This window comes from Convolutriloba macropyga, chromosome 7, assembly GCF_964194025.1.
Source record: "Convolutriloba macropyga chromosome 7, txConMacr16.3, whole genome shotgun sequence".
Taxonomy (NCBI): Eukaryota; Metazoa; Xenacoelomorpha; order Acoela; family Convolutidae; genus Convolutriloba; species Convolutriloba macropyga.
In genome coordinates this window covers 37508238-37532101 of record NC_134474.1, presented here as the reverse complement: position 1 = coordinate 37532101, position 23864 = coordinate 37508238, and the positions used below count along the sequence as shown (strand labels likewise).

Below are 23864 nucleotides of genomic sequence, written 5' to 3'. Positions count from 1 at the left end.
GCTCTTTCATTAAAAATATATCATTTAAGATTTAATTTGTATAAACAACAAAAAGTCTTTCAAAACAACAACATAGAAGGATATCAAAAATGAAACACAGGATTACACAGCCACAACTAGCAACAACTAGAAAAATTTATCACACAGTTCCGTCATAAAGTTTTCGATTCTTAATTTTCCGGAAGAGACGCGAGCTTCAGAGGTCAGCAAGCTTGCGGCAGGCAAATTTCAATACGTTCATGTTTCTCACAAAGTAAATTAGGAAATCCAGTTCGGCTGTGGTTCTTGGAAATAAAGAATAGTCAGTATGCAATCAGTGTCAGGCCATTCCTTCTTCCTCTTCACCTGCTCCTCTGATGTACAGAATGTTATTGCACCTAAACAAACCATACCAAAACTTCATCAATAAACTTTGAGGTGGACAATAACATGCAGTTTACCTAAAGGCTTAAACATGGCCCACATGATGCCGAAATAGCTACGTAGACTTCCTGGACGTAGAATAGAGATAGAAAGATAACAATTTGCAAAAAATTATAGTGCTTATTACATTTTGTTGCGGTGCTTTATCGTTGAACGACCCTGAAAAAGTTAAGAGCAAACTTAAGTTATCGTAATATTTAGAGATTGAGCTCCGTCATTAATTATCAAAAACATTATCAAGTATCACGCTTTAGCGTCTGATTGATTGATAAATAAGAAAAAAAGAAAAATATTACACATGCGTATATACAACCCGCACCCCTTTATTAACATAGAATCAAACTTAGCAGAAACCAGAAAGTTTTTGTCCTGCAGCCGGCACTTGCAAAATACGGAATAAAAACGTTACTACAACAATATCATTTTAGGATAGGAATACCACTAGCTAAGCTCCTTTATACGGGTAATTCCATATCCAGCAATTCAGTTAAAACTCACATCTGACAAATGTAACAAAAGACATCACACACACAAAAACATAGCCGGCAGATTGCCGGTAAATAGCCGCGATAGACGTAAATAGATGTGGCGTTACATGAATTGAAACAACTATAGAAATAAAATAGACAGATCGGCCACCAGTCCTTTAATAGACCACTAGACTTTTTGGGTTAGCTTCGCACTGTCATTTTTATGAGACACATAAGCTCTATAAGGAGAAAGCCCTAATAGGGCTTTTCAAAATTAGGATCTTTTGCGTTTGTGCACCCTCAGCTTAGTGGGCGCATTTTATTTGCACCCCCCCCCCCCCCCTCATGCACGTGCAATATTTGGGGGGGGGCACAAACGGAAAAGATCCCAAAATTAATATTTGAAATCAAAAACTCAAGACTAATATTCAAGAATTAGGGTATATGTTTGGCACTACTTATATGCACACTATTGACCATTAATAAGTAAAATGTTCATAAAATTTAAAGTTTCATAAGTGAGCTCAGAAGTCATTTTTTTCATTTTTTTGAGTGAGGTAAGTCATTGAAAAAATCAATTCCAAGAAGTCACGGTAAGACGAAACAAAAATCTGTTAGACGAAGTAAAAAAACATAGCAGGACAAGTCCTGACGTACAATTCAAAGAATTTTCATTGACTAAACAGAAAACTAGACCTAGAAGGGACTATGAATGGATTGGAAAACCATTTAGAAAAAAATCCGATCCAAAAAATTGTAAAAACAGTAAAAACCAAAGCCGCATGTGAACGAAAAACCACTAGCGAGAAAGCGAATTTTAGTTCAAACATCGTTTTCTCACTATACTTTAAATTTAGAGCAAAAAATTTCACGCCGCAAAACCACTCGCTTTTTCGCTCCACTTCCTGTTTCGGCGTGACCAAAATCACTGCTCCAATTTGACTTCAAAAATCATGAAAATGTGTGAACAGATCTTAACAAAAAGACAGCGCCCCAATACAATTCAAATTCTTTGAATTGTAAAAAACTAGGAGCGCTATAATAGCCGCCTAGAATTGAGGACGCGGCTATTAACCAGTTGCAGAGCAGTACGGTAAGCTGAAAATTGCTGCTGAGGTTTGCGGCTTTAATGTGTAACAGGAAAAATAGGCGTCACACCTCAAACCAAAAATAATAGCCGTAACGCTGCGGAATCAACTCGAACAAAAACAACGCAGGCCTTAGCCATACTCTTAGCAAAGTAAATTATACTTCACTTCATTGTATCATTCAATTTCAACGCCAAATGAAGGGACAAATATAATGCGAACAGTAAAACCCGAAAATTTCTTGAAAAATTTACAAAATGGAAACAATTTACTGCAAATGTTTCACAAACTGCCTCTCCCAAACAATTATTTTTCAGAAGACCGAGTAATATATAATCCATGTCCAGAGAAAGACTACCAAAAAATAGAACAAAATCATTTATCAAGGAAGGTCGAGCAGAAGGGAAAAATGAAGAACTCAAAATTCAAAATCTCTTTACTTTTCTACAATTCTCTCTTAAAGATGCGAAGTACCCAGAGCTGCTCTCAACAGAACTTCTAAAACACTTGTGTACAATCAGTGAACAACCACATGACAAACATACTAAACAATAAACAAACAAACGCATGAAAAACTCCGGAATAATTGCTACAATTTTTTTAGAAACTACAACATCAAACATTCAATTTTCTCCTCTCGACAACAATAACCCTAAAATACATATTGATAAACATTTACCCAATAAAAAATATCACGAAAGACAAAAAATAAGACGAAAAGGGCCGTAAACTTTGAAAATTTATTCAATTATTCGTACCTTATTGAGCTATTTTACTTGAAAAAAAGATAAATTGATGCCTTTTTGCCAATGGAACTAAAAGGCTAACAAAACCGATAGAAACCAACAGAAAGTCAACAAAACTCAACCAAACAAAACTAAAAATTCGACTAAAACCAAAAATATTACATAACTAACTCAAAAATGATCTTAGAGTTTAATAAATAAAATGGCCAAAACTCTCCAACTTACAAGTGAAAATTTTCTCATAATTACTTTTCTAGCTGCCTTTCAAGAACCGGCAAAGACAAAAATGCCAATCTCACTTCTTTCTGCAATTCTTTTTTGTTCAAGAAAAAAATCATTTTCAACTGCGGAAATGAACTTTACATTAAAAAATGATAACCAAAACGCCTCTTTTGAGTCGTGAAAAACTAAGATCAACACTCAACTTAAAGCTTAGCAAAAAAATATTTAAAGAAGAGGTGGGCTAGAGTTGAGAAAGACGGAAGATTGTCTAAGCCCTCTATTGTCAGTCAATATGAAGTTATCTACATCTTTCTTAGTATTTGTGCTTACAAAATTGTTTTTCCTGAAACTTCTGGAGCTCTCAAAAATGTCCTTTATAGATATTACTGGCCAATGATACGCGTTCGAATGATACAGAGCTATTCAGTTGACCGCGTTTTCTGAATGATAAATTGAGCGCGTCTTCTAAATAGAAACAGTAGCAAAAAAAATTGTTCAAAAGAGCGTAAGTAACAAGACCGTGGCAAGAAAAACAAATAAGCCTACAGTCTTGAAAGGATACAACCTTGACTAGTGTAATCCTGCCGTTGGGAAGCATCTAACATATTTTAACCACAAGGTAGGATGAAGGATATTCTGATACTTTTTCAAAAAATTGGTCCATTTGTATGAAAGGTTTCATCCGAAAGCAAACGAGGCAGAAACAAAAAAGTGTTGGTTGGATTATAGTAAAAAGCACTTAGTTGATATTTTGAGGGCAGAGAACTTAACGATACCAAACATTAATTTTAAAAAAATCAACAATTTGTTCGTTTCCTGAGACACCATTTCTAAGGAAAGCATGATGTGAGTTGCGACTAAATCAAGTCAATTTTATTCAACCTTTTTAACAAAACTCAGGTGGAATCCACACACGAAATTAAGTAGTTTTCTAGTGCGTTTTCGTGTTCTGTTAAATCATCTTTTCTACTTCAAAAAGGAACTTTCTTCTCACCTTAATTGTTTAGACGAAACTTGTTACTATTTCGTAGATAAGCAGTTCTGTTGCCAGAAGTATTCCATGTTTTTGACTTTCATTTAATATTGACAGACTAAAATGTTTGAGAAAATATTCGGGTAAAATGTTTGATTGTTGATTATACAGATTGGAGCACTTGTAAAAAAGACGAGCTTTTACTTTGGAATTAAATCTGAACTTATAAAACAGGGCAACATTTTTTTTGTCAGTTTTGCACCTTTGTTCTTCAAATGCTCCACCAAGTACTAGTTTTTATCATACTGTTTACTACACTTTCGCATTCAATAAAGGAACTTAATTTGAATTCAAGCATTTCAGACCTATTGTCAAAATAGAGTTTTCTCTATATTAACTATTGATTATTAATTTTTTGCTATATGTTTAGGAGCTCTCGCCGAAACAAGTTACCACCAAACTCTTATTATTGTCTGTAGGACAATTTCGTTATAATAAAGCGTTATGGCTGTTTTCTTATTTGGTGACCGATGTCATTGATATATATGAATAGGGCCAGTCCTAACACCGAGCCTTGAGGCTCTCCGAAGTAAACTATTATCAGTTCTGTATTCCCTGAAACATATTTAACGCACTGGGTTCTCTCCGTTATATAAGATTTCAGCAAGTGACCCTCTAATCTTTTATCTTCAATTTTTCTTGAACAATGGTTTTCTGGTGTACATCTTAAGTTTTCAAGATGGGCGAGCCTAGCGATTGTTCCACTTCTCAAACCAAGATGATGAGAAATATATATTAATCTAAGAAATTGATCAGTTTGTTTATAATTTTCAAAAAAATTTTGTCAAAAGTTGGAACCAAAAATTTATATAATCTAAGATTAAAACAATTTAATCTTTCACGCAAAAAAATTACACAAACAAAAGTAGGCTGCATTTTGTCCGCATTTGTTCAACTATTTTGAGAATGTCAGCGACGGTTATTGTTCCGACCCCACTTGTGGGGGGGACTATATACTCAAATGGGTTTTTTTGTTCAGACAATTTTGGCCGATCGATATATTCATCGTAGAGAATTGTGAGTGGTATCATTAAAAAGCTCGTCTAGAGTAGAAATCAAAATTAAAAAGATTTTTTTCAATTTCGTTTTTTTAAGGAGTTATCGAGGATTGAAGTTTTGTGTGAACACGGGATATTTGGCATGTTTTTGTTCACTTTTAGTGTAAATTTTCTTTAAATTAGGATATTTTCTATAAAAAACAGTATTTCAAAATTAAAATTCACGCCACAAAATTAACCAATTTTGTGTTCCTAATAGACCAAAGACAATAAAAAGACCAGTACTGGTCTCATAGGAAAGTTCACAATAAAAAAATCGAATTCTGTTTGGGATTACTTTTCAATTTGTTTTTGTTTTTTTTTAAGTCAACTAGAGACTAGTCACTTTTCATATCGAGGTTCTCATAATGAAAAACCTGATTTACAGTCAAATGAAGCCCACTGAGCAAAAAATTCCAAGGAATTGCTCATGTTTTTTTGCTTCGACTCTCGAGTTTTCGTAATTTTAAGTGAAATTTTGGTATTCTTTTTGCTGATTTGATAATTTTTTGGTGTCCTATAGCATAGACTCATTGACGAAAAGTGCAATATGTTCCATAATGAGCATTAAGTGAGTCTATCTCGTGCTTTGAAAGGACAGCTAATGGCTGTTAAGACTTTTAAAAAAAAATTTTTTCAAAAATTTTTTTAGTATGAACATATCAAACTTATTTTCTTGAAAAGAAACATCAGTCTCAGTGATGACAGGACCCTCCTTCTTCCTACTGCAAATTTCTGTATATTTTCTTATTAATGGTTACTTTAGACATCCTATCACATTATCCTAATACTGATAGCTCCCGTTAGCTTAGAGAAGACGTTCGATGGATCACATATAAAGTTTTCAGAGAAAAGATTATGTTTTAAACGGCTTCGACAATTTCTTCTCGCATTTTTACTGAATTTTTGGTTTTTGCACGTTTTTCTTGTTGTTTTCATAGTCATTGGACGTATTGTGATGTCTTATTGATTACCTATGCATGATAAACATCCCTGTCTTCCAATCGGGGCATATTTGAGCGTATTTACTGCCTTCCGTTGGAAGCTATTAAAATTAATGAGTGTAAAGACTTTAAAAAAATTCGAATATTTTTGAACATTAACCAATCTAAAACTCTTTTTCGCGAACCGTCAGTCAGTCTCGGTATTGACAAAACCCTCTTCGTTTATAATGCAATTAAAATTAATCTGGTTGGCGGTTTTATCTTCTAACTATTCTTTATATGACTTCAATGCCACAAAATTTCAAATTTTTTTAAAATTTTTTTTAATGTTTTTGTATTATTGGTTTGTTTTGAAATCTTATTACCTTATCCTAATATTGATAGTTTCCTTTGGCTTAGAGAAGACGTTCAATGAACAGGAGAAAGAGTTTGCAGAGAAAAGCTTATGGCTAAAATGGCTTCGACAGTTACTTCTCGCACTTTTCTACTGAATTTTTGGTTTTTTCAACGTTGTTGTTGTTTTCATAGTCAATGACTTGTTGTAATGTCTTATTGGTGACTTATAAAAGGCCAACATCCGTGGGGTCCCATCGAGGCTTAATTTAGCTGATGTAGTGGCTTCCGTTGAAAGCTATTGAATTTAATGGGCGTTGATACTACGAGTTTTCTAAAAAAAAAATCGTGGTTCTAATGTATTTGTTCTTATTTGTTCATTTTTTCGAGTAAAATTGTTGGAAAAGAAGAATCCCATTGCTGTTAAAAAATTAATTGAAAATAGAAAAAATTCAGTTCGAACCAGTCAGTTTATAGCGAAAAGTAAAAGTTTATGGTACACATTTTCAAAGACTTTTCAAATTTAAATTTTTCAGTTTTGGTTGTTCTTTTTGTCAACTTGTAACTTGTTTACATCATTGACAGGTCCAATGCAACTTGTTGTATTTAAACGAAACATCTACCGATATTATGCCGTCACTGACGTTTTGTACAATATGCGGTTTCATGTATGTTTTTTGAGTGGTCAACTTTTGTGATTCTTTTTCTCTTCTTTCAGCACAATCGCGTAATAACATATCCCAATGGTTTTCAAATGTGACCCAATTAAACGTATCTGATCTCACAGTACAAATCCTGTAGCTGAATTAGTAGAAATAACAATTGAATCAAAAACACATATAATTCAGATGATAGCTATTTATTTTAATAGCTATTTATTTTAATGGTATCAATAGTTTGTGTTTTCGCAAATCGTTTGAAACTTTTTGAGTTTTTCTGCATCTTTAGTCAGTTTCTAAGGCTTAGTCTAACAAAACACAGGTCCTTTTGGTTTCGTAAAAATACTTCAGTAACTTATCAAGGATTATTTTGTTAAAAGCTAATGATATTTAAGAATTTTGAAATTTCCTGGTTTGAAAAATGTTGATTAATTTTTGAATTTCGCCACATTATTGGTTTTCTTTGTCAACTTGTTGTCTAGTATCATTAGGAATAATTTCCATCTGCTGTATTGTTAGTAAAAGTAAAATTTGTGTAGTTTAAGTTTTATCTGACAGCATTTTGAAGTTGTTACTAGGTGCTTTTAAATTTAGATATTCAGTTTTTGCCGGGAAATGTTTGTTTTTGCTTATTTTGTTTATCGTTTTTTTCTCGCAGCCTCATTAATGCCAGAACTCTTTGGCACTGTGACGGGATATGGCATTATGTAATTCAATTAGTAGTTACGTTTTTGCAACGATTGTTTCAAACTCAAACATCTATTTTTGTTATATCTACAGTTGGTTGAAAATTAAGTCAAAAATGTAAATGAGCTCGGGTCGGAACATCATGTGCGAACGCACATTACCGAACCTCCTTCTTTTGTTACAATCAAAAACATCGATGATTGCAAGCTCTAAATATTTTACCGATCAATTCGATTCGGCCACACAAAAATTTAAAGCTAATTTTCCACAAATATTTTGCGAATGTAATGAATGATTTTTTGGCTGTTTTCTCTGCCGAAATCGTTTTGTTGATGCTTTCGCGTTGAGTTCACGGACGCATTCAAAACGATTGGAACTGTTTGAAACTCTCAAATTTATTTGACAACATTCATCGTTCTTTTTATGGACTAACTTCTGAGCTTCCATCATCTTTTTTTCCAAACATGTAAATTAATAATATAACCCAAAGGTTAAAGTTTACATGCCTTCAGAATAATCACGAATATTTATTGAAATAATCAAAATTACACATCAGACTTCTGGTTATTAATTGATGTTACCCATTAAGCTGTTCGTTCTACTATATAAAATAAGACACGAATGATCCTAACTGTCTATCTATAGGAAAAGTTTCACGCTGACGTTGCAAAAACTCTGTTAAATTTCTTTTGAAAAGAATTTTGTTCGCCATCGCTCTTACGTTAGAGGGTAACTTATTCCATTTATGTATGCTCTTCAAAATCAAAGACCTTTTACTCTGCTTAGTATACTTTTGCGTTCTTATTATCAGCTGTTTTGTCCGTTTGTTCTGTTTTAACTGTAGGCGGTTTGCACATTTTTTAAATGTTTCTGATACTATCCTCTGATTCAAGTCTGTGTGGAGTTCCAAAACACTAAACTTTGAAATAATTAACTCAGCTGGTAGGACATGCGATTTGAGAAGGATATCACGACAATGATCGAATTTACGACGCATATAACACACTTTTATGCCCCAATTAATCTGTCAATTTATACGCTGTATATTTTTTGCTGACAATGTTTGTAGATAAACTCCACTGAATGACAAATGAGACAGGACTAAAGATTTGAAAACTTGCAACCTTACTTCCAAAGGTATATGGTTTCTTACTAGATATAGTTAGCGAATGGCGGCCGCCTTTTTTTAAAACTACATTTAGATGTGCTCCAAAAGTCAATATTGAGTCAAGGTGTATTCCTAGATAACGACAACTCTCAGCAGATTTCATTAAATTTCCGTTAAAAGTAACTTTTGGTTCTAATTCGTCCCTGGTAGAAAAATAAAGTAGTTCTGTTTTATCATTCAAAGTGAATTGATTTTCCTTCAAGTAACTGTCCGTCTTCAGTAAAATATTTTCAATTTTTGTTGCAATTGTTTCTACTGGTTCATATCGACATAAAATAACGATTAACGAAAATGTGTTCTGAGACCTTGGTGCCGATTTTGACGCTTGTGATCTTTCTTCGAGAAAAGATCTCAATAAATTAACTGCAGGCTCAGAGAAGTTGAAGCAATCTGCTTTTTTAAGAAATATTTTGTGCGAAAATGAATTGAATGCTTTTGCAAGGTCTAAGAAAATTGCTGCAGTGTTTTGCCCATATTCATGGTTTCTATTACTGTCTCAGTGAAAAACAATACTGCATCTGTTGAAGATTTTTTGTTTTGGAATACAAATTGCTCTTTATTCAATAGATTGTTTTTATTAATGTGATCCATCATTTGGAAAAGGAGAAGCTTCTATAAAAGCTTAGCAAAAGTTGGTGTGACCAAAATTGGTCGATAGTTGCACACTTGTGTTGTTGATCCTTTTTTGTGAATTGGTGTGACATATGCATGTTTTAGAACAGTTGGAAAGACACTGTTTTGAATACATTCATTAAAAATAAATTGCATATGAGTACCAATTGCGAACTTCGCCGCCTTTAAAGCCCATGCATGGACAAATCGTGGACCCGGTGATTTACTGTTTTCTAAACTATAATATTATCTTCATATTATTGAACTGAATGACGTATGTAAAATTCTTGAGTGCTAAAATTGTTACTTCATTGTCTACCGAAGATGGTATTTTTTGTTATTGTACACTTTATCGACACAATTTAAAAACGTCAATTGAGAGCTCTCTATTTCTTCCTCACAATTCAAGCAGCCGCAAAAAAGGAAATCTTATTTACTCATTTTTATCAAGTATGCTAAAATCTGATAATCCTTGTCGCAATTACTGTTCTTTATTCGACCGTGCTTTCGCTAGAGCAAATAAATTTGGAGTGTGTATCAGATATAAATGTTTGTAACCCGTTCACACCAATTTAAGCGTGGGTGGGTACGTAGCATTAATGTTTTACTCGCGGTTTTTTGTGCGATTTCGGTATTCACGAAAAATGGAATAAGAGCAGAACATCCTAGAGATTTAGGATGATGATTTCACATTTAAGTCACCGCAAAGAACTGGTACATAATTTGTCAGGAATAATTAATTTTTCAAATTGGTTGTGCATGTTTGTTGACAATATTTTGTTTGTTTTATTTGGTAGGTATTAATTTAAAAAAAATCTTTTGCCTGGTTGAATATGAAAATCAGATTCAAGAATTGACTTTCTTTAGTGCTGTTAGAGTCAATTATTTCAAACTTAAATTTGTTCTCGACAAACATCAAATTGCATAATCTATTTTCTGATAGCCGTTCAAACGTAAAACAGTCTATTTTGAATTACTCTTTTAGCCATCCAGTTTGAGTTCCCGACCCAAATTTCCTCTGATCAGACTTTCCAGACCGAAATTGCCTGATCAGACTTTCCAGACTGAGACGGTCTCTGATCAGACTTTCCACACCGAAGAAGATCTGATCAGACCATGGTCTAGAGTCAAACTCAGACCATTGTTCAGACCATAATCAGACAATGGATCGACTTTTCAGACCAAAAAAACTCTGATCAGACTCAATCTAGTCCGTTGTGCGTATATGCTCAGATAATATATTTATCGCTATAATATATTCATTTCATGAAAATTGAAATTTTCAATAATATATTGAATTAAGGCAATGCCACCTCTAAAAACATTACTAATGAAAAAAAACCCAGGTGCCGGAAAAATTTTTTGAGTATTCCGTTGATTCATGTTTTTGTCTGAATAGATGAACTTAAGAAAACTTTGCATAATAACGTCTTTATCTGCAGTTATTCCAAATCTTCACAAAGTGGAACGGCAGTTGCTATCAGCTGGAACCCTTGGTTCTGATCAACCCCATGAGACTCGAAGATTCTCTGATCAGAATGCTGCTGCATTGTTGAGTTTCAGCAGAAACATCTGTTAGTAGGTAACTTGAAATAATTTGCTCGAATTGGCCTCTAATAAGACTATCTTGTGCTCGAAGCCGCCTCTGATCAGACTCAAGTGCGCTCGAATCCGCCTATGATCAGACTTTCCAGACCAAAGTGACCTCTGATCAGACCATCTCCAGACCATGGTTCAGACTATAGCGCGCTCGAACTGCCGTCCAGACCCTGTAACTTCTCTCTGGAAACACACGGGTATGCGCTCGAGTGAGTCTGATCAGAGGAGAGTTTTTGTCTGGACCTCAACCTGGGATATCCCTTACACAGACTGCTTAAAGTAAAACTAAACTGCTCACAAAAAATTTCAGCTGATCTAAATTCTTGCAAAAAGATTTTATGTTTAGCAGCAAAACGTAATTTTGCATTGTGTAAGTTTGAAATGTTAGAAAAAGATTCTTTAAAACTGCATTGAGCGTTAAGATTTAAAAATACTTTATTTTTTTTTTAAATCTGAAACATGTAAATTAAACTAACCACTTGGTTAATGTTACATGTTAGAAATTTATTAATCATACATTATTATTACAAACTAAGGTTGTATTATTATTACAAACTAAGATTGTATTAATGTATTAATCATACATTATTATTACAATCTAATTCATAACAAACTAAGGTTTGGTTTCCTTAAATTGGTTTAATAAAAAATATGTTTGAATCCTGCAACCCTTCTGTCTATTGGAACTCTTTCGTGTAGTTTAAGCATTTCCGCTGTAACTTTTTGTTTAAATTTGGTCTTCGAAGTTTCTTTTCTAATTGTAATTGGAAGTGTGTTCCATTTTCGAATAAAGTTTCGAACAATTGAACAATTACTCCATTTTTCTTCTAAGAAAAGGTTATGGGTTCGTAAGTTTGCAATAATTGGCTCGTTTTCTAAAAATCTGAAATGTTTATTAGAGCGATTTCTTGTTTGTTGGAGAATATTGAAAAACCTATTTAATGACACCCGTGTTATTTGGAGCTCTGCTGGAAGAATTTTAAGTCTCCAAGAGTAGATCTCTGACAGTATCGTATTTGGTTTTCATAAAGCAAACTTTTATGCCCCAGTTTATCTGTTTGTTAATTCTGTCAATAGAGTAAGATGGTAAATTTTGAAAACCGCACTAAAATCTAAATGAGACAAAACTAGTGATTTAAAAAGATTTATTCTTGTTTTTAACGGTACCTGATTTCTTGTTTTTAACTTAGTTTTATTATTGATGCTATGGAATCATTAGAGCAAAACAAATTCTGGTAGAAAAATTCTCTTTATTTCTACTAGATTGATGGTATAGCAAAGACAAAAATAACTTTCACGGCACGGTTGTCAAAGGCTGCATACCCTAGTTTCCCTATTGCCTAATTCATAGTACCCTATGAAATTTGTATTAGATACGACAGCTTCAAATTGTCGACTTAAACTCGGCGGAAATTTAAACCTGATCAAGACTTCTCCAAGAGCTCCGGCGCAGTTGCCATCGATCCACTCTTCCGTCTGGTCCAGCTGCACATTCATATACCCATCGACAGCAATTAGGTACCCCTTGTACTCCTGTCCCCACTTTAGTCTCACAAACACGGGCTTCCCTGTCAGATTGTTGAGGAAGGGTTTTGGGTTAAGGGGCATAGACATCGTGGGTAGTTGATATTAAGAACACTGTACTGTGCTACGCTTAGATGGATCGGCTCAAAAGTTGACAAAAACTATCTGAAATTAACTCACTGTAAAAACATTGCGAAGAATATAATGTCTAAGCAACATATCCCAATAGTTCCCATATTACATTGCCATCTTGTACCGACCATTTTCACACATTTGACCGAATAGCAAAGTTACAAGCACGGATTGCAAACAGAAAGTCCACTTAAGACTAAATAGTTGTTAGCTTAAGTAAAAGCCTGATGGGAACAGAAAACACTTGTCTTTCGTCAAAAGAAGGAGAATAACCAACAAATGCACAATGCAACGTCTTCAATTAGACCTCTGCAACAAGAAATAATAATTCAAACTAATTCAACTCAGTTTAGCTAGAAATTCTTCTATTCTAAGTATTTTTTACATTTTTCAGAGTTTGCATCATCAAGTCGTCTGACTAACAGGTAAGCCATACGATAATACCAACAGTGGCAATTAAAAACATTAACTTTCTCTCTAGCTTCAAAGAATACATCACAACGCTTTTGTATCTTCAACATTTTTCTAAAAAATAGTTTCGCTCTATAGAATGCTTACCAATTCACCAATAGTTTGACCATTCAATTTCCTATTGAATTGCCAAATTATTGTAAAATCATATAATACGACTTTGTAGCCGATATCACGGACTTCAGATCGCTGTTTAAATTTAAGACTTTGATGAAAATTTTATATCGACCAGACAGGCCATAAACCGTATGTAACATCAGAAATAGCATCAAATAATAAACAAGGCTCCGTTAATTATTCATAATCAAGCATGGCTCCATTAATTTTCAAAAAAACGATACAAAAAATTGCCGTCCGAACGAAAAACTATAGTAATAAAAAAGGCTAATGCTCAAATATTTGAACCAAATTCAAAGCCTTGTTGTATACAGTGTATTAGTAGCATTCTTCTCTTGGCAAAAATGTATTCATCACTCAAAACACAATTGCTATTGTGCATACACAAAAGCAAGAGCTCTTCACATTTGGTCATTACCAACACAAAACGCATAAACAAGTTCCGCTCATAAAAAGCGTGTTCAAATTGTATCAAATTGCTGTTTATTGGAGTACTCAGCCGGTATTAAAAATGCCAGGAATTGCGAAAGAAAGCGTCGTTTTGGAGGACGGAGCACAAACAATACCTATAGAGCTGATTTGTGGCCAATGCCAGAATGTTTTACTGCAACCCGTTGCTAATACGTGTCCACATATATTTTGCTTTGGATGTGTTAGAAAGAAATTAGCATCTGGTCCAGCTGCCCGGAAATGCCCAATTTGCGACGCCGAATGGGATTCGGAACCCCGGGATCTTCCTGAACAAATCAAAGCCCAGCTAAATAGCCTTAAGTACCACTGTCCTTTGAAGTGCGGGGGCCATTTATACGCTAAAGAAAAGGAAACTCATGTCAAAAAATACTGTGCCAATACAATTTTACTTTGCCCAAATTCTAGCAAGGGTTGCCGGTTTAAAATTGAACGCAAAAACGTCGAAGATCATCTACAAAATTGTCATTATCGAGAAGTGTCGTGCGAAGCTTGCGGTCATCGGTGTCTTTTTGTCAATCTTTTTAGTCATCAGCTACTGAAACGCTGTGCGAGAGATTTGCTTCAGAAACAGTATGTTCAAAGTCTACGCAAAAACCATAAAGCACTCGTAGATTACAGCAAAGAGATGAAAATTGACCGAATACAAACCGCACAGGTAAATCGCAATGCCGAGGTTAGATATAAAGGTCTAACACCATTGCGGTACAGACGTTTGTATTCAAGCTACGGCACCCCAAGTCCTCGCCACGGGTCAATTTACAACGATCTGATGTCTCGACCAACCTCAGCATACAGTTTAAGTAGGGCCAGTAGGAATGACGACTACATGCGAAGCTGTCGCAGGTGTACTTTGGACTTCAAGCCATCCAAGAATCACGACAAAGCTTGCAGATATCACAGAGAGCCGTTTTTGGATTTATTTGAGGTAAGTGGTCTGAAGAATTAGTGTACGCTTTTATGGCAGTACTCAAAAAGTCAAGATTTATTTTGATGCTGCTGAAACTGCGACATACAGAAAAGAAATAGTTAATGGTTGATTTAACAAATTATTTTTTCATTTAAAAGCTTTCATGTGACTAACCGTAATTTGACGGAAACACTCGAGAATGTTTAGAGCAAGTCTCACAAACTCAATTAATGAAAACAAAGTCTCACAAATGCAATTCAATATTTATTTTTAAAAAAAAACAAACATATTTCAGGACGATTGCGGTGCTTGTGGAGATAATAAATTAGATGGCTCCCCATGTCTCCGTGGATTCCACATCCCACTCTACCCTTCTGAGTTCAGACCTTCTTCTGCTAGAACCTCAGGGGTCAAACTTGGAAATGGGGGCGATTTCAACTCTCCAGCCAGCTTGACGGATATAAAACCCAGCAGTAGTAGAAACAGCACTCGGGTCAGAAGTGCCAGACCAAGCACTGCCAGAGTATCTTAGCTAACCGATTGATGGTACTCAAACAAAGAAGAACATCAACAAAACTGCTGCTATAAATGCTTAATACTACCCAAGTTCAAATAAACAGAAGGCGGAAATATACTCTACTCGATGAACATACATAACAGCCCAGACAAAATAGTCCGAAAAAAACCGTCCCATTCAAAGCGATCTATAGATAAATCAAAAAGAAAGTGCCGCTTTAATATTAAAATAATGCTTCGAATGTAGTCCGAAAACCAAAATCACCAAGCGCAGCGGTTTGATTTTTTGTCTGGATGAATTCCATAGTAACAATTTTTTGTTAATTAATGCGTCGAGTCAGTATCTTGAAATTTTTGGGGCTATTTTGTCTGCGACTGTTTTGCAATTTTGGACTATTTTGTCTGGGACTCTTTTTCCGGACACGTATACCCCCCCTCTCCCCGCGATGTACATATTATATGCCCAGCATGGTTTAGGGCGCAGATTATAGTCAAAAGCAGAATTGTTTAACACCGAAATTCATCGTTGTAATTGGAGAACAAATATGATACTACCCAACCGTCTATAAAAAGAATAGCGAAGTTATCGAATTGTACGCGTGAATTTTAAATTTATGTAGTTCTTAAATTTTCAATTGCTTAATATGCTACTGGGTATTCAATGAATTCAAATTTTGCATACTATTTTTGAGGCACAATCAGCAGGATGAAGATAAAGCTTTTTAATTCATTCACATCATTCACATCGTTTTTCAGCCGGACTTACAATGGTCAACTTCCAGCACGGTTTCGCTCTGTTCTGCATCACCATATCGTATATATTTACAACAGTGGCGCAGCAATACATGGTTAGCTCAATGATCGTGCTTAAAATTAAGAAGTTGAAGTAGAAGTTAGAAGTAGCTCAGAGCCTATAGACGCCCAATTATCGTAAGTATACCGAAAATAGGGGTCTACTTAAGAAAAACCCAGGAAGCAATCCAATTTCAACTACCGACGACGTTTCAGAATTCAACAAACGAAGTATGTGGATGCTACTCATCTACGCGCTGTGGATGTGAAAGCATTCGAGGACCACAGGGCGATTTCGGTAGACAAGGGCCTCTTGGGTATCCAGGTCCACCAGGTGCTCATGGTTATCCTGGACTTCCAGGTGCAAAGGGTGTGAAAGGCGACCGGGGCCAGGAAGGAATTGGAGGAATAACTGGCGACGAAGGATCGCACGGCTTGCCAGGCCATTCTGGAGCACAGGGTCTTCCCGTAAGATCTAATTGAGGCACAAACAAATTCAAGAAAAGTGAAAATGGTGATAAGGTTTGAATGCATATACAATAGTTGTAAATATTATTTTAGGGTATTCCTGGAACCAAAGGACAACAAGGCAACCCAGGATCTTGCGGAGTCAAAGGCCCAGCGGTAATAAAAACTATGTGGTGTGGGGTTTAATGAGTGCTTGTGAATCGCTGCTGTATTTCAGGGAGAACCGGGAATTCCTGCTACATCAACATCAAGCGGCTTCAACGTTGGACCACAAGTAAGTGGCTGATGATTCGTTGAAAGAGAAGTAAAAGTAGCTTTTTTATGCACAGCTTTTAGCGAGGAAACGAAACATTTCGAAGAAAATTATAAATTGATTGGTCAAGAATGACTTAAAAAGTTTCACGGTCATTACTTTTTACCCATTGAAATTGGGGTTGGAATGCTAGCAACAGAACAGAATAAGATACAAGTTAGAGTATCCATTTTCGTATCATAAGTACCATAGCACAAGAGGTTTTAACCTTCAGTAAAGGCGTTTACTTTTCTTGTCTAGGGTTCGATCGGAATAAAAGGGCCGAAAGGAGAACCAGCTAAAATTGCGGTTTCAAAACCAGAAAGAGGAGACTATGGCGATCCTGGCCTAAGCGGTGATCAGGTCAGTTATTCTTATTTTCGAGTCCATCAGGAATTCAAATAGTAAAAATCATGTTAACAATCCAGGGTTCTCCCGGTCCAAGGGGACTTCCAGGAGCCAGCGGTTCACCAGGACTTACCGGCGTCAAGGTTAGGAAAATGACATTCAATCTCAAAGAAATGTAATTTAGTTTTAAGACCTTATTTTATTCCAAAAAATAACTTAGGGTTCAAGGGGCGATGCTGGATTTGTGGGATTACCGGGCTCACCAGGGGCCTTATACATTGGTGAAAAGGGTGAGATGGGTTACCCTGGAGTACCTGGGGCAGACGGGACATGGGAGGAAGTACAAAAACTCCAATTAAAAGGTCCACCTGGAGACTTCGGTAGAAAGGTACCCAACTTTTATGACTTTAAAGAAAAGATCCTTATCTAATACGAAAGATCTATGTCGCCATTATTTTGATCAACAAACATCAAACTTCATGAAAAAATCCTAATTTTCGGTGTCAATCTGCAATCAGTTTGAAGGCCGTTCAGAAATTCTAGATCAGTAATAAGATCCAGAATATTTAGACAAGTATAAGTTAGTTGACTATCGAACAAAACTAGTAAGAAATAACCGATTGCTACTTAAATGATTTCTGATTCAGGGATCGATGGGTGACGCTGGATATCTTGGAGTGCCAGGTATTCCTGGTCCGGCAGGGTTGAGTGGCTTGCCCGGATTTCCTGGCAGACGAGGGGACCTTGGAACTCGCGGAACAGACGGCACTACTGGGAGCCAGGGCAATAAAGGACAACGTGGTGATGCCGGAGGTGATGGACTTTCTGGAAGAGACGGTGCTTACGGTTCTCCAGGTTTTAAGGTATCCTTCATTTATTAAGTCAAGTGGAAACTCAATCTTATTCAGCGATTGAAGACAAATCTCATTAGTTTCATTAGTTCATTGAACACATTAGTTTCCAGAAGAATAGGACTAATGCCAAAAACAGCATCATAGTGCGCACCAGAGATTCAGAAACCTCCGCCTAAACAGATAATAAGTTACCTAGACTAATATATCGTTTCATTAATAAATCAGCAGCTAAAATCTTTCAGGGTGATTTGGGGAACATGGGTAGCACCGGACCCGTGGGTTTGCCAGGCCCACCAGGACCTCCGTTAAATGTAGGTAGTTTTGCTAATCATGAATAAATCAGCCAGGTCAAAAACATTAGGTATTTAATTGAATACAATTCGCTAAAAGCTGGACGATGTCATCCAAATACGAGGCCCACCTGGTTCACCCGGACTGCCGGGTCCAACTGGGGCTTCCGGTGAGAACGGGGCGACAGGTGAGCCAGGAATGACAGGACCCAGAGGACTCATTGGTCAAACAGGGAGGCCAGGTGCTAGCGGATCACCGGGGGCGAACTTCCATGGCCAGAAGGGCGAAACTGGTTCCCCCGGTAAGTTCACTAATCATGTCAAAGCATTCATAAACATCAACGATTTCTTGACTAGTTCTAAACATTAAGTAGATTTCGCTACCCATATTTTCAGTGACCTGTATCCAGCTGTTTTAACATGTTAAAACAGCTGGATACAGGTCACTAAAATATGGGTAACGAAATATACTTAATGTTTGTAGAATGTATAGTGAACAAATCGTTGATGTTTAACTTTAGAAAAAGAAAAATTATGAAAGTATTTTTGAATTTAAAATTTTCTTGGGATAATGATGAAATAGAAACTCAATATTCCAATAACTGCCAAAATATGAGCTTTTTAGGATTTCACCAGAGGGAATGGTAAACAAAAAGATTCTTAGTTTTTGCTCTTTTCCAATTTCATAGTCACCAAGACAGGACAAAAAGGGTTATTTGGTTTGAGAAAACAAAAATAAAAAAAAAGTAAAAAAAAAAAGAAAAAATAGAAGTTCGGTGACGCCCTTAACTTTCTGCTCCAGAAAACGAGTTTTTAAAATCCCTTCCCTGTGAGAAAAGAATATTCTCCGACTGTTGGGTTTTAATATACCTGTAAAAAAACCGCCTTTTAGGTGGTTCAGCGCAAAATTGCTCGACTGTTAAATTGTTTTGTGTGCAATAACTAATCAGAAAAGTTCCTCCTTCTATCTTTGAAAATGAACAATATCGGAAATAATTTTGATGAAAAAAACTGCCATCGTGTAGCCAAAGTTTAGGGTTTCAGTTCAGATAGACATGAATGAAGTTCTTATGTAATACATCGATAGTTTCCTGCTTTCTAGGAGCTATGGGTACTCCTGGATCACCTGGATTACCAGGAGCTGACGGTGGCATTGGTCTAAAGGGTGACAAAGGACTACCTGGTGTATCTGTCCCTGGATTACAAGGCACTCAGGGAAAACCTGGAATCGCTGGTTCAGTCGGTATCAAAGGAGCAAGAGGCGATCCCGGAAATCCAGGTAAAGATATATATCAAGTTTGGCGGGCAGCATAGAAATGATGGTGGATCTTTGTAAAAGCTAAAATTGCGAAGAGTTGAAAAAGCGTTATGCCACCATGGGGAACAGTAGCATGAAAACAAGACGAACTTTTCAGGCGTTCCTGGAAGTGGATTAATGGGGCTGCAGGGACCGCCTGGCCCTAAGGGACGGCCAGGTTTTCCAGGCTATCCCGGACCAATCGGAGCAACAGGAATTCCTGGTCCAAAAGGTAAGATTAAATGCCAAAACATGAAACGAAGCTAACAACTAATTAAAATTACAACTTTAGGTACTATTGGAGAATGCAACACATGTCCACCGCCTCCATATGGCGAACCAGGAGTGGCAGGTTTGCCGGGTCTGCCTGGACCTGTGGGGGACAGAGGAATTCCTGGTTGTGTAGGAGTGCCTGGTCAACAAGGCATGCCAGGTGACAGAGGTCCTACAGGACTTCAAGGCGCTAAGGTACAGTAAAGGACGCAAAAAATCTGCAAAACAGCACAAAACGAACTGAAAGTTAAATAGAAGCTTTTGCCAGGGAATTCCTGGTCCTCAAGGTTTTCCGGGAGCAACGGGCAAGACTGGAGAAGCTGCAACCGTTGACGTCACGAGGATAATCCAAGGAACAAAAGGGGAAAGAGGGCATCCCGGTTACCTAGGATCCACTGGCACTATCGGTAACCGGGGAAATAAAGGTGGCACAGGCGACCCTGGAATCAACTTGGGAAATTTGCAAGGCCAAAAAGTACGTATGAACACTCAATTATATTCATTAACTTTTTATTCTAATTAAGCCCCATTTATAAACGAATAAACATTCCAAAGCCATGGATAAAATAAACATAACAATAAAAAATTCTGTTTTCATTTGACCAAACCCCTCCCCTCACGAAAATTGATTATTAGCATGAATGAGCTAACTAACTAATCGACCATCAATTACCATTATATGCCATTATACAGGGGTTCAATTATCAATTATACAAGCTTATATTCTACCCGATTAAAAAACAGCTCCCCAGTGTCTTTCCCCCAGAAAGTTTTTTCACTTAGGGAGAGCCAGGAGACGGTGGTTACACGGGTTACCCTGGTCTTCAAGGCGACCGGGGTCTAAAAGGAGTTCGTGGCAGCCCAGGAGATATTCTGAACGCACCAACGGGACCTGCAGGTTTGAAAGGCGAGACTGGAGATCCGGGGTATGCAGGAATGGAAGGATTTAAGGGATTCCCCGGGACTTACATCTCACCTTCGAAGATTATAGGACCTCAGGGTAACCGAGGACTCATGGGAATGCAAGGCAGCAAAGGACGGCAAGGTAAAGGGGCAAGGATACAATATTATCACCTGTAGTTATACATTCATGCAAAAATAAATCAAACAGCTGGACGGTAATATTACAATAGGTGGAATCGGTGAACAAGGCGATGTTGGATACCATGGATATCCGGGCACTAAAGGTGAAGCAGGTGCATCTGGCCTGTTTCTAATGGATCAACGAGGGCCTACTGGATTGAAAGGTTCGCAATTTATATGAACTCTTATAGTTAACACAGGACTTCTAAACGACAAAAAAACCGACCAGCTATTGAGTGTGCGTGAAAACTAGGAACACAATTCTAGTTTGTAAATTATTAGGAATCATGGGAGACATGGGCGAACTTGGACCAGAAGGGCAAATCGGACTTAGGGGTTATCAAGGGGAGAAGGGACTCGAAGGAGCACCAGGTCCGATGGGAATAAAAGGTGAAATGGGGGACATTCCCATGGGTCCCACAGGAGCAACTGGACCAAAAGGAGAGCCTGGATATCCAGGTCCAATCGGTATTCCTGGATTACAAGGTGAGTATCAGATTTCAAAGCCAAATATCAAAGATATAACGGAACCCATAAACTGTGGAACAAGATCAACATCCACAAGTAAGAATCAGACCACAAAATTAGAGCAGATAAACAAAATCTGCGATTCCGTAACTAAAAATGCCACGATTTGTATGCTTTTCGATATGAAGGTCACGTTAAATTTTGCACATGCTTGGGATCCATTCTGCCCCTCCCCCAATGTTTTTATGCCCCAATTACGATTTAAATGTTATATAGCACGTTACTATGTAAAGATAGCACGTGCCCCTGGGGGCGTAAAAGTTATAAGCCCACTAAGCTGGGGGCAAAAGAGAATAGATAGCATGTTTGATCTAGATCTAATATTGGTTGCATAAGGCAGCAAATGCCGTTATATGTGATACTATGGAAATTGAACGGCTGCCTCGTTATTGGATATTGAGCCCAAAGAAACAAGTGAGTACAAGCGAAAATAATTAATTTTGCTATAGGACAGCCAGGTCTAAACGGTGATGCCGGTAGTCAGGGAACAACTGGATGGCCAGGCTACCCTGGTATGCAAGGACCCAAAGGGTTTCGAGGAGACGCAGGCTCAACAGTTGGATCCAAAGGTGCCCAAGGAGATCGAGGACCTCCCGGTCGTCAAGGTGCTCCAGGTAAAAGTAATGAGTGCAAGTTATATCTCAATTTAATTTGATTTAAAACTCAACTTTCAGGGCAACCGGGATCACCAGGACAGAAAGGGGAAGATGGTAATGCCCAATCCGGCATAATAGGGGCAAAAGGTGACAGAGGAGACATGGGAGATCCCGGGTTGCCAGGAAACTTTGGATACCCAGGAGCCAAAGGAGAGCCAGGCTACAGTGGCGATGTTGGATTCCACGGAATGGATGGAGACCGAGGTCCACCAGGATTTACTGGGGCTCCTGGAGTAGTTGGAAAGCCAGGTAGACCAGGCCCTCCAGGTTTAATTGGCGATCTCGGTCTACCTGGATATCCAGGTCTAGTTGGCTTTCCTGGACTCGTCGGAAAACCAGGTTTTCAATAATTTCTAGAAAAACCATTTAATGTTTGAAGGCATATCATAAACTTGTTGCAAGTTAAACTATTCAGGAGTTTCTGGACTAAAAGGAGAAAGTGGGGTCAATGGAATACCGGGAGCACTAGGTTTACCCGGTCCGAATGGAGTTCGCGGTGGCACTGGTACTCAAGGCCTCAGAGGAACTACAGGACTTCCAGGTTAGTGAAAAGGATGCATTGTTCTATATTTACTATGGACGTAAAGATAAAATTCAATCTCAACAAACACAAAACCACATATGTTTAAAATTTCAACTCCAATGATAGCTTGCCCTATTCGCTAGGAAATCTGCAAATGGTTACACGGTCGTTTAAATCACCTATTAAATTGTTGGACAAAAATGTTATTCAGTAAGAACCCTATCATACAACCCTACAACTCGAGACATTATTATTACGTAGGAGAGACCGGCTACAGAGGCTACCCGGGTGACATTGGCCCTCAGGGACCACAGGGAGTTATCGGTCCCGCTGGTGAACGAGGCTACACCGGACTTGAGGGCGCAAGAGGAGATCCAGGTCAAAAAGGTGACAGAGGACAAGTTGGAATGCCTGGACTCCCAGGACAACAAGGAAATACAGTTGGTATCTTCAAATCTAACATTAATTTCCCTGACTGTTTTCGAAAAAAATCATCTTTTTTTGACAAAGCATCAAAAATCAAAGCATCGAGGTTCATGTAACACGTGCAAATTTTGATTCTGAGAACAAAACATTTTCATTAATAAGCAACTAAGTTTCTGGATATTTAGGAAATCCTATTTCAGAAGAAAGTTCTGTTAAGCAAGCTTTGAGTGATTAAAATGACCACAAATTTTTCTATTTCAATTATTCAAATGCTTTAAATAACCTTTCGATTAGAACTCAGCCAAAAGTATTACGGCAAAACCAATAACGTCAAACAAATTGCCATCAACCAACAGGCACGGGCTCGATTCTTTTCAAAGAAGGGAGCGCGTAGTAGCCTGCATACGTTCATGAAGCCTCAAATTGTGTTCCTAGAGCCTATTTTTATCACACTGCGGAGATTAAGGGTGAAACTATTTCAAAGCAATTTTCATTGCTTTGACGTTGAGCAATTTGATTTTGGTCAATTTTCATTGACTTTGAGAAGTACATTACCTAGACTTTTAATTAGATACTTAAAATTATAATTAGAGGGAGAGAGAGAGTTAGATTAAACAAAACGCACGAATTAGATCAAACAAGCATGAAAAAATTAACTCGAAAATTCGAATAACTCCAGCCAAAAATATTCGCACTGTCGTGCAAAAATTTTGCGTAAGAAAAAGTCGCACATGACAACACCAATCTTTTCAAACTTCTTTCCAGAGCAATTTAAAATAAGGAGGCTCGTTAATGTGCGTACGCACATAATGTTCCAACCCCGCTCATCCACATTCTTGAATTAATTGGCCACCAAATGATTAAGAGAAACAAAA

General features: G+C 37.1%; 3 protein-coding genes across 3 annotated transcripts in view; 2 read left to right on the top strand and 1 right to left on the bottom strand.

Annotated features, from left to right (window-relative positions):
• Positions 1–18: 18 nt before the first annotated feature.
• Positions 19–23864, bottom strand: part of LOC142342839 (small nuclear ribonucleoprotein F-like) — a 537554-nt gene continuing 513708 nt past the window's right edge. The window contains exons 2-3 of the mRNA XM_075394442.1: positions 12442–12712; positions 19–377 (exon numbers count right to left, since the gene is read on the bottom strand). Of these exons, the coding sequence (XP_075250557.1) occupies positions 320–377; positions 12442–12635 (252 nt within the window). The 5' untranslated portion in view covers positions 12636–12712 and the 3' untranslated portion in view covers positions 19–319. The remainder of the gene's footprint in view (positions 378–12441; positions 12713–23864) is intronic.
• The window catches only part of LOC142342831 (uncharacterized), a 30749-nt gene continuing 19604 nt past the window's right edge, over positions 12720–23864 (top strand). Inside the window, exons 1-22 of the mRNA XM_075394431.1 lie at positions 12720–13102; positions 15916–16007; positions 16168–16419; positions 16513–16575; positions 16637–16693; positions 16973–17074; positions 17140–17202; positions 17280–17447; positions 17707–17922; positions 18156–18224; positions 18304–18505; positions 19306–19482; positions 19619–19732; positions 19793–19968; positions 20042–20248; positions 20557–20818; positions 20907–21020; positions 21139–21342; positions 21834–21998; positions 22059–22379; positions 22456–22581; positions 22825–23003. Coding sequence (XP_075250546.1) covers positions 15927–16007; positions 16168–16419; positions 16513–16575; positions 16637–16693; positions 16973–17074; positions 17140–17202; positions 17280–17447; positions 17707–17922; positions 18156–18224; positions 18304–18505; positions 19306–19482; positions 19619–19732; positions 19793–19968; positions 20042–20248; positions 20557–20818; positions 20907–21020; positions 21139–21342; positions 21834–21998; positions 22059–22379; positions 22456–22581; positions 22825–23003 — 3318 coding nt within the window. The 5' untranslated portion in view covers positions 12720–13102; positions 15916–15926. The remainder of the gene's footprint in view (positions 13103–15915; positions 16008–16167; positions 16420–16512; positions 16576–16636; positions 16694–16972; positions 17075–17139; positions 17203–17279; positions 17448–17706; positions 17923–18155; positions 18225–18303; positions 18506–19305; positions 19483–19618; positions 19733–19792; positions 19969–20041; positions 20249–20556; positions 20819–20906; positions 21021–21138; positions 21343–21833; positions 21999–22058; positions 22380–22455; positions 22582–22824; positions 23004–23864) is intronic.
• LOC142342251 (uncharacterized) lies at positions 13573–15405 on the top strand. The gene is made up of 2 exons (XM_075393522.1): positions 13573–14661; positions 14939–15405. Exons 1-2 carry the CDS (start codon positions 13777–13779, stop codon positions 15173–15175), a joined length of 1122 nt encoding a protein of 373 aa, XP_075249637.1. The 5' UTR covers positions 13573–13776; the 3' UTR covers positions 15176–15405.

Coding starts and splice junctions, on each gene's coding strand:
- LOC142342251 (XM_075393522.1), top strand. CDS start 13,777: ATGCCAGGAATTGCGAAAGAAAGCGTCGTTTTGGAGGACGGAGCACAA. Junction 14,662..14,938: donor CGTTTTTGGATTTATTTGAG/GTAAGTGGTCTG, acceptor AACATATTTCAG/GACGATTGCGGTGCTTGTGG.